Source organism: Rhopilema esculentum, chromosome 1, assembly GCF_057945365.1.
Source record: "Rhopilema esculentum isolate cy_ngs chromosome 1, ASM5794536v1, whole genome shotgun sequence".
In the NCBI taxonomy this organism is placed as follows: Eukaryota; Metazoa; Cnidaria; class Scyphozoa; order Rhizostomeae; family Rhizostomatidae; genus Rhopilema; species Rhopilema esculentum.
In genome coordinates this window covers 1,146,418-1,157,519 of record NC_142815.1, presented here as the reverse complement: position 1 = coordinate 1,157,519, position 11,102 = coordinate 1,146,418, and the positions used below count along the sequence as shown (strand labels likewise).

The window sequence follows — 11,102 nt, the reverse complement described above, 5'->3', positions numbered from 1 at the left end:
ATGTCAGGAACATTTTAGAGAAGAGGACATAAAGCGAAATCCTAGTCGCTGGAAGCTAGTTCCTGGTGCAGCCCCTTCTCTCGAACTATATCGCCTTACAACCCCGGATGCTTCTCGCACCAGGCGCAAAGCTCCCAGAGATCGCAATGCCGTCCAGTTTTCTTCAAATACTGATGAAACTGTTTGTGCTAGCTCTTCTTCTTCACAACCTTCCCTTGACCAAATGCGAAGTGATGGTTATTCGGCTCCCATAGAGCATGGTTACTCTTGTGATCCATTGGTTGATGACCAATTTTTAAATATTTTAGGAGAACGTGATAAACTTCTTCAGGAAGTAAAAGAGTTGAAATCAGAAGTCATGTCCCTCAAAAACGAAATTGTAGATATAAAAGGAAAATTATTTTCTTTGGATAAACTGCAGAGTGATGATTCAGCAGTGCGATTTTCCGGCTTTCCAAATTATGCCACACTCATGGACATATTTAATTACTTCAAACCAAAGCTTGAGCACATGACATACTGGCATGGTTCAGCCACCTCTGTTAATCATGGCAAATCTATGACAAAGGATTAGATAAAAATGACTCTTCATCCAAGCCTGGTCCAAAAAGAAAGCTTTCTCTTTTAGAGGAGTTCGTTTTTGTTTTAATGAGACTGAAGGTTGGCCTCTTTCTCAATGATCTTGCAGACAGATGTGGAATTTCAGTGGCACAATCTTCCAAGATTTTCACAACTTGGATAAATTTTATTTTCAATGAACTACAATTGTTTCCTTTTCCTTCTCAATCAAAAATTAACAAGCTAATGCCATCAGAATATGAGCAGTATCCTTCAACAAGGATCATCCTTGATTGCACAGAAATCTTTATTGAGGTGCCTTCTTCTATGAAAGCACAATCTCAAACCTGGTCAGACTACAAGCACCACAACACTTGGAAAGTACTTATTGGTATATCACCCAATGGTGCCATTACATTTGTTTCTAAGCTTTGGTCTGGCAGGGTTTCAGACAAGGAAATTACAAAGAAGTCTGGTGTGCTTGACCTGTTGGAACCAGGAGACAATGTTATGGCCGATAGAGGTTTTGACCTTAAAGAAATATTGCCATCTGGTGTGACCTTAAACATTCCTCCTTTTAAAGGCCGCCGTAACCAACTAACCCCTAGAGAAACAGAAGAAACAGCACAAATTGCTTCTGTTAGAATACATGAGGAGCGAGCTATTGGCCGTGTAAAAAACTACCACATTCTTGATGGCACCTTGCCATTAAGTTTGTATCCTGTTGCAAATCAAATATTTACTGTTTGCTGCTATTTAACTAATTTCTTACCCTTTTTAGTTAAACCGTCAAATAAAGGAGCAAATAATTAATTTGAGTAAATATATGTATTTGTTTTTCTCAATTTTAACTACCTATTTTATCTCAAAGAAATTTAGAAAATATTTTTTTCATTCCTGTAGAGCACTTTCCTTGGCTTTTAACTATAATATTTGAAATGCATATATAAATTTGCACAGCTGGAAGATGATAACACTAATAAAGATACCCTTTTGCTGACTACTTTGACTTGTCATCAAAATCATGATGTGTATACTTATGGTTTAATAAGCAATTTGATGTTGTACGACATGATCTCCTACTGAGTAATAGTTATCTTGCTTAAGCCATGCCCTGCTGCCTGTATTTTCGGTGGCTGAATTTTGATTAAGAAGAAGTGGTGTTAAAATTAAAATATGTTTTTCTTAAATTTCACTCAGTCTTTTTACATTGTAGTATAGCTTACATTTTTTTGTAAATTTGCATTTGTCATTATCAAGATGCTTTTATATACAAATAATCTCATTTGCTTAATGTTACTGTGCTGTATATTGTGTTTTAAATTCTAGTGTATATGAATTCTTTTCATATAAGTCCATAGTATACTATGAAGCAACAGATAAGGAACAAATTTTTGTTGAAATGCCAGTTGAAAATAGTTTACATAAATTTTTAGAATATCATAGGATTTTGTATGGATTACTTACAATGTTATACAAAAAACATAAGTGGAAACCAATTAATTGTTATTTGAGTAATTCTTCCAACCCCCATGTAGATATAACTTTAAGCCGCGCTCTACACGTTTTGTACATTGTTCTGGCCAGACTGATCGACAGTAGAAATATTTGAGTTAAATTGTTCATCATAGTGAATCGATGAAACAAATAATGGCTCTTTATCTCCAAACCAGACAAAAAAATCAACTCTCTTCAATCCAGTGCAGTACATCTGGCCTTGTACTTGGTAGAAATAGGGATGACTTCTTCTCAGCTCCACTTCCTTTCCTTTTTTAAAAAAAAATGTCTTATCTTGTAGTGATTTGTCAAGGGAAGAATTGAATTTTGAGTAAGGGCATTTTATTTCAAGCCCCCAGTTTTGCCCATCACAATTAACTACTCCATCCAAAGATGCTCCAAGAAAAGAACATTGATTTGATAAGAACAACCCAGCATCTTCCACAGAAATATTTGCAAAACCATTTTGGACCATGTATGCAAAATACAATGATCTAACATGTGACTCGTAATATCTTCCATGCTCAATTGATAGAGAAGAGAAGGTTGAATAGTACATGGACCTTAGCTTTGAAGAGGGTTCAACTGCGTTAACAGCAGCTGAGTAGAAATTGGAAGCTGTTATTTGATACATCCTCTGTTACTTCCAATAAAAATTTGATGCTTGCCCAATTGTTAATTTATTGATGGCTTTAATTTCATCTTCGTCCAATAAATTGTCACTTTGACTATGGAAATCCATCATTTCTTTGAATTTAGGGGAGGAAATATCGTAAAAATCATTAAATGGCATTGAATCAAGGTTATTTATAAGTTTAACTTGTAAACCTTGAAAAGGAGAGTTCAGCCTGGGAACTTCTTTGCTTGAAAAACATTCTGCAGACGATGGAACACTTTCCGGGGGGTCATGGAAAGCAAAAAAACAGCTATTTGGTGAATGAATGGCAAGATTTGCTGCCAGCTGTTGTACATTTTTTGCATCAATTTCTTTGTCTTCTGGCAAGCGAGGATCAAACAGATTACTTCTTGGCTTGAATGACTTGTCATTATCTTTACCAAACTTAATTTTCGTGAGGATCATCTCATCAATTGGCAGTGCAGAAACTGATTTGGAAGCATAGCTTGATGGGACATTCCATGCAGATAGCTTTGAAGTGCATGAAACAGGGTCTGTACATTGATGGTATCCTTTTCGATTAAAGTCATCCAATGCAAATAAGACACCACCTACATGGTTGCAGTTTCCAATCCACCTAAACCAGAACCAGCAGGGCAAGTGCAGGCAGCGCTAGAAACATTGCCAGAAGAGTCGAGAATGACAAGTACTTTATAAAGAATGTTTTTCATTGACGCTTTCATGTGTACATCAATGAAAGTGAAATCTCCATCCTTTGCAACCAAAAATTTTCGAATGAAATCTTCATAAAAAAACTGAAATGACTTCAACTTCTTGTAACCGGTGCTCTTCAAGAAAATGTGTTTGTATTTCAATGTGCGTAAAACCAAGTACTCATAAAGTTGGATGAAGGTAAATGGTGGGGTATCATGTAAATCCGATACCCAAGGCAAATGATCACACATTGAAGCATAGATTTCATTGTAGGTGCACGAAGGGTTGTCCTTATCCAACATAACTTTGCCAGCTTCATTGGTAGATGCCCTTTTTGTCCAACTGAAGACTGCGTATGTGCGAAGGATAAGATCGGCTTTGTTACCAGAAACCTTTTCATTATAAGGAAGTAAAATATTCTTCAGTTCCTTAACTGTCAACGAGCCTAAATCTTCTAAACAAGTAACAGACTTTCCTTCAGGAATTAACGAGTTAAACTGTTCCATCGTGCAGCGTGGAAGCATTTACTTTGAGGCCGTAAACAGTTTACTTTTTGTTAGGTTACTTTGGGAAACGATGTGGACATCATCGTTAGCCTCATTTTCAATCAACCTTTTTTTAACAGCGAATTCACAGCTCCACTTCTGGGCGTATTTTTCGAGCATTTGAGGCGAAAAATTCGCTTTGCATGAAAAAATTTGGCTCGTGTAAATCAGGATTTAGATCTGGTATCAATGAAAGCTTCCACCTGCAACCCATTTAACAAACATTTGATGAAAGGCCGGATTATAGACTATTGATTATTACATAGAGTACTGTCTCCAAATATATATAATCAGGGGTGACCATTTCAGCCTTCTATTTGGGCACCCCTTTGGAGTTTTAAGTCAACACAAATCGGCATTAGCAACACAAATGTGTTGCATTAGCAACACAATTACCTTCTCTAATACCCAGATTGTCAACAACCCTGTTATTCTCACATTGCCATGCAATATCTCCCGATCCAATAGACATCTGACATTTGAACAAAATTTTGTTATGTCCTTGTTCCCTGCTAGTGCATTTTTTGGGGCAATTTCTTGCTATGTGACCTTTTTTACAGCAAAAGCAACAGGCTGTTGACGTCCAGTAAATGTAGAGGTCGAGTCCTCCTCATGAACAGCAGCTATGTATGAAGTATTGTTCATCTTCAGCTCTTAGCTTGTGCAGCCGTCCCTTCAATAGATGTCGGTGAGAAAATCACATCTGTTGCTGCAAACAAACCAGGGTGAGATCCATGATTTTCATTTATGATCAGAGACTGTTTGGGCAAGGAGTATCTGATCAAACCTCTAGGTCGGTTTGTGTTCAAGAAGTTTAGAGCAGATGGAATTGGGAAGTCCCTTCATAAACTGAAGGCAGAAGTGACAGTCTTTTCCAATGTTGAATCTGCCTTTTTCAGCGATTCCTGAAGAGACCAGAGAAAAACACTAGGATCCTCACCACTATTCAAATCACAATCTTCAAATTCATTAAAATAGCCTTCTCATCCAACAGCAGGACACAAGACAGTCTGGAAATTGAACAATGTATGGAAATACGTAGCAACCAACCCTTGCAAAAATGCATTTAATTTTGTTCCTCTTTCTAGCCATTAACGGAGGCACAACAATCAAATTGGTGAAGCTACCAATGTGGAAACTACCAGAACAAAAGTTTTCCAGCAAAAACCTCTGTCACCAAATTGTTATGACCTGGCAGATACAAATAACAGAAACAGATGAGTTTCTGGTGCATATTCTAAATCTCTTCTCACTGTGCAAAAGACTTTGAACGAAATTCTCACTGACGGCTAGACCATTGTTTGATAGAGAAAATTCAGGCCTTTTGGTTTAATGCAAGTGATCACTTACAATCGCAATAAACCCAACTTCACAATGTACAGTTTGATCGCTGACGTAAAACTGTACCTTGTGAGGAATACATATATCATCAATTGACCCATTTATAGTCATATTTGATGACCCAAGCAAGTGGCATAGACGATGGAAAGTCGGTAAATCAAAACACAGATAATATAAATTGTTTCTTTGCGTTGGAATATTTCTTACAGAAAGTACTGGAAATTATATTGCTTTGTAAAGTTGTTTGATAAAAACAGCTGGCAGGAATTTTTTTTGAAGCTTTTGCTATTATTAATAAAAATGGCATTCAATTGGAAAATTTTGGGGCAAAAAATTGGGGGTTATTCTCTTCACCAGTTGTCCACTCTCAAGGTTTTGGTGTTAGTTGTTTAGCAAAACTGACCCTTTTCTGAGAAAATAACATTTTCCCAGTCTTTGACCTGTCAATCTTTTACAGCTTTTGCTTACTGGAGATGTTTCCTTCTGTTTTCCAAAGAACAAAATGGTTTTCTTTTTCTCATATAGCTGCAAATGCCATATTTGCATAAAATGTGTTTTATACATCTTTTTGACACTCTGCTACCAGGGTAAGATTGTTTAAAGTTGTCTGCTATGACGCTTAATTTGTCAAACCTGTGATGTTTTACTATTCAAGTAGCCATTCCATCACCCCTAGCATCAACTTTTTTTGGTCAGCCACATCTCCTTGTTTTTGAACTGTTCCTTCAGGTTCGATTATGTTTTAAAATTCTCAAAAGAGTAGAAAAATTGCATCAACAATTTTTGAAATTTCTTTTGTCAAAAGGCCCTTTTACTTAAATTTCTAACAACTGTTCGATCTTCCTCTCATAATTCTCTTGTTTTTTGCTTTTTCAATTGTTTTGTTTGTAGTTGCGTTAGTTTTACAATACCATGGTTTTTCTACAAATTTCAAAATCCTTATTTAATTTTGTAAAATTAGACTCTCATCTTAGTATGTTTCTTTATCTATGCAGTATTTTTGGGTTAACTTATGGGTTTGCACAACATCAGACGTTTTAGGGGCCATTATGAATAGAGTGTTAAATTTTTGTCCTGGAAGTGTAAATATCAAAATGATCTGGTTGAATGCTTCATAGACATAATTGCAAATGGGACTGGTGACCTCCATTTGTTTCAGGACAGAAATTTCCTTCTCTATGGTGATTTTTTTCAAAGGATTTTTCCTAATGTTGAAATTTTATTTACTCAACTGCAAAACCGCCAGACAGACCCAACATCTATCCAGAATTGCTTCACGTGCTTTCTTGATACAATTAATAAGAAGTGGAGTAGAATAAACATTATCATGACAACAGGGTTGGAAATTTAATTGCTGATAAATCATGTATACTTCATGAAGTGTGTGATATCATTATTTCACTCTTTTGCACTCTGTATCACTTTATTGGGCATCTTATAGTGGCAAATCTCCTTGATAGTGGATCATTTGCCAAGTTTGAAAAGAATTTTCCCTATCGAATTCAGACTGTCGAATCATATACCATACTAGAAGAAGGAAGGCTAAAATCAGAGCTAGGAGTTATATTCTCTAGAGTAAGAATCAGATGGTGCGTATAGCAATGTACATAATGAGCATTTGCATGTAATTGTTTAACTAAAGTTTAAACACCATTGTTACAACCACTCCTTACTGCAGCACCTTAATAGCATCGAGCTATAGTTTAATGGCATCTCCTTGTGGTGAAGTACTAAATGACAAGAATCTTTCCAGAACTGTTTTATCTCTTTTGTATCTAAACACAACAACATTTTGCCAATGATTTGAAACATCTGTTGTATCAGATGCAGCAGCTAAAAAATCTGCCTATTTTATTTCTTGTCTAATAACATCTTTAGAGCAACTCATTTTGGGCTGTTTTTAATGTCACTTTAATGAGAGTGGTTGTCTCTAATTGCTTACTAATTGGCACCTAATTATCCTCTTGAAATTGTTAAAATTTTCCTTCTATGTGTCCAAAGTATGAACTACGTGTCCAAAGTATCCCAACTGACTCTTCTATATCTGTGCTAGTAGGCTATGCGGATATTTCAGCTCCTCTAGAATGCTACCGTTTGTCCTTCTATCATTTCATGATATGCCGAGCATTTGTCTCCACGCCCACATTTCAAGCGCATTTATGCGGTTCTTGCCGCACTGCAGTAGGGTCCATGGCTCTGCACCATATACTACAATTGAAAATACCAAGGCCTTCATTAGACGGATCTTGGTGTTTCTCCAGATAGCTTAGAGATCTGTATACGCTTGCTCTTTAGTAACCTCCTGAGATTCTTATTCCGTGCAGTATTTTGAGACAGTTCAGCACTGGTTTGTGAAGATGTCTTTTTGGCAAAGATTTGTCTTTACATATGACTACTGTTCCAGAGTTGCTGTGTTCATCATATGCTGGTGACAGGGCGTCTGTTCTAGGTAGATCAACTAAGAAATGGAATTATAAAGGAGTTAATATCAGAACAAATCTCTGATAAGTATATTTGGCTCTTTCAGTTGGTGTTTTTTTCATTGGATTTTCTTATTAACCCATTCACTCCCAGACATCATTGCATTCAAAAGCCCTTTACCCCAGCCTCCTTTTCATAATTTTAGCTCTTTTCCTCAGACCAATTTGTGGAAAATAGAAGAAAAGAGGTGTCTTTAGAAAAACTCGAATATCTCAGAAACCAAAGAGTTCTTTAGAGAATATACAAGAGAAGAAACAGAGTTAAATAGGTAATGAATATAGTTCGAGCGTCAAACTGGTTAATTTGTAAATAAAACCCACTGAAATTTAAATGTTCTTTTCATGGTATGGCCTAGAACAGTCAATACAAAAATGCACAGAGTCATTATCGCTGCATCCTTGGCATATTATCCTCGATTCTGACCTCTTTTTGTCCAAAATACAATTTTTACATCTTCTGGCTTATGTTGTTTTCTTTGGCCAGTGTCCATAGTCAGAAAGACCTCCATTTGTGGCCTTCCTCTTACGATAATCTGACCTTCAAGAAGGTACTTAACAATTGCCTTCTTGAAGGAAAGCACACTTACTGTCGCTTCCTTTCCATCTTTATTTATTCTTGCATGGTTCGGCGATTCTTTAAAACAAATAAAGGCATTTGCCAGGCTTATTTCGAACAAAAACCACATTATGTAAAGCCACCATCGCCTTGTTGACCGAGCTGTTGGGTGTAGAGTGCGAAGCTGATTGCTATGGTCAACAGCATTCATGAATTTATTATACATCAGAACAGGCACAACGCTAGGGACTTCTTTTATCGACCTATCCTTCTGACACCGATTTATAAAAGTTGAGCCTTGTACTTGATTTGAGTTCGTCGAGACCATAAGGACTGGTTTGCACCCTTTCTTCTCACGCCAAACAGAAACCAGAATTTCATCCTTCTGAAATTATTTTGAATCTCCGCCATTTTTCACCAGCGCATTCAATTTCTTTTTTGATCTGATTTCGTCAGGGAGCCCTTTGACGTTTGATCTCACAGTACCGCAACAATACAAACCTTTCTCAAGTAAAGATTTGCAGAGTGCTGGACTGTAGAATTAATTGTCGCAATAAACATGTGTAAATGTTCCATTTAGGCACTCTGTTAAGTCCTCAACTACCTTTCTGCCAAGACCCATCTGACGATTGCCATCTTTCGGCTTCCCTAAATACACACTTAAGTCATTGCAGTAACCATTGTGTAAATCGGCCCGCATCCAAATTTTGATGCCATATTTTGTAGGCTTCGATGGCAAATATTGATGAATATAAAATCTTCCTCTAAAAGCCACCATAGCCTAGTCAATTGCACATTCCCTATGTGTGTTGTAATTTTCTAGGCAGGATCTCCTCACAATTTCCAAAATTGGCCGGACCAAATAAAGTTTATCATAGTTAATGTCCTCTTTGCAAGGCATCTTTGAACGATCATTGGCATGTTTGAACTGCTACAGTTTCTCAAATCTTTTTCGGGGCATTATTTTGAAAATTGGAGATCCTCCAAATATAATATCTTTGAAAAAAGCAAACATTCTACGACATACTAAAAGCTTTTTCGTCTGACACTCCTCAGAGCATAAAACGTCAGAATAAGGTTCCGAAAGAACACGATGGAAAATATATACCCAGTTGTGAATCGAAATAGGCCAATCAGAAAAACGCAAACACAAGACTGGTATAGTTGACCAATCAGTGCCGCGAGTTTCCAGAACATTTCAAAAATGAAAAACTTGAACCTGAAGAATCGCTTCATATAAAAAATTGGGACATCGTGGCTGTTCACTGGAAAGATAAAAGAGATGTGTTTGTAATATCATCCTTTCATGGGAATACAGAAACAACCATTGAGCAACACAGAGGGAGTACTCAAAAGACTGATGTAATTGTTGATATAACCAGAATATGGGTGGGGTAAATAAGTGTGACCAGTATATTAGTTTATACAATAGGAAGAAAAACACAAAAAGTGGTGGAAAAAGGTCTTCTTCAGAATGTCTGAGATGTGTGTCATTAATTCGATGTCGATTTATTTAGAAAAAACCCAGAGTTCGGAAAGAAAAGGAACAGCCACAAACTCTACTGGGAAGTCTTGGTGCATCAATTAGTGCAGCCATATTTAGAAATGAAACTGCATTTGAAACAAGAGGAAGGCAAGCAATGCACGAGAAAAAAAGAAAAATTGATGTGCCTGATGATGTTCGTCTTCTTGGAAAACATTATGCTTACAAGAAGTACCCAAGAAGAAAGTGTCGCTTTTGTGCATATAGGCTGAATTCTTTCGGAGAAAGACAAAATACAAGAACAAACAATTATTGTCAAAAATGTGGCAAATATGTTTTCTATGCCTGTTTCAAAAACTTTCATACACAAAGCAAAGTGTAATTTGACATTGCTTAGTTGGACTTTGTTTCTATTGTGTTTATACAGTAAACTAACCTATTGTATTTCAATTCCGTTGAAATTTTAAATTTTGAGTTCAAACAAGTTGTTACAGTAATTTATCACTATAATGACTACATATTATATACACAGTCAAATCTGTGTAATTCAAACTTTGTGGAATTACAAAATGTTAGGATTACGAAATGTTCGATTTACAGAGATTCAAATTAGAGAGTGTTAATTCAAGGGACCTGAGAGCTTTGTTCAGACTGGTAAAAGTTTGAATTACATGATTACATGAGTTTACTGTACCTGAGATGTTTTATGTATTTTTCAACATTGATGAAATTGAATTCTTTAAATGTATCAGGAAGAAATTCGAGGCATCTGTTTTCAAATTACTGCTCTAAAACTGTTTTGAAACATGCTTTAAGGTCTTCAACTGATGCACCACCAAGGCATTTGACATTACCAACCATAACTTGTCGGTGAAGAGATTGGCTGCTATCTTGGGGAAGACTGATACACGGTATGGATGGATAGCTCTCAAGCAGTTTTGTTGCAAAGTGCATCACTGGTTGCCAATTTTCTTGGTGAAATGTATGCCTGATGATGTGCCTGATGATGAAAACTGGTTGCCAATTTTCATATGGTATGTACTATATGAAAATCATCAATGAGTACCTGCATGTACATCTTTTGCTTAAAAAAATGGTAGTGCAATAAAGATAACAAGATGCAAATAATCTGTTTGGTTGCCATTGAGACCAAGTACAAAAAAAATTGTGTATTCATGAAATCTTCTCTAAAGTTGCAAGCTGAGCATACATACCTTGACAGTTTACTTGACTTTTGATCTAACAATTGATCTATTTTCATCAGCACGCTGCTTCCTTTTGTTATAAATGGTTCTGGGGTGATCAGAAAATC

General features: G+C 36.4%; 1 protein-coding gene across 1 annotated transcript; it reads left to right on the top strand.

The window, feature by feature from the left end:
* Positions 1 to 636: 636 nt before the first annotated feature.
* Positions 637 to 7,986, top strand: LOC148960621 (uncharacterized). Its single transcript, XM_089116320.1, has one exon. It carries the CDS (start codon positions 649 to 651, stop codon positions 1,369 to 1,371), a length of 723 nt encoding a protein of 240 aa, XP_088972446.1. The 5' UTR covers positions 637 to 648; the 3' UTR covers positions 1,372 to 7,986.
* Positions 7,987 to 11,102: the final 3,116 nt, after the last annotated feature.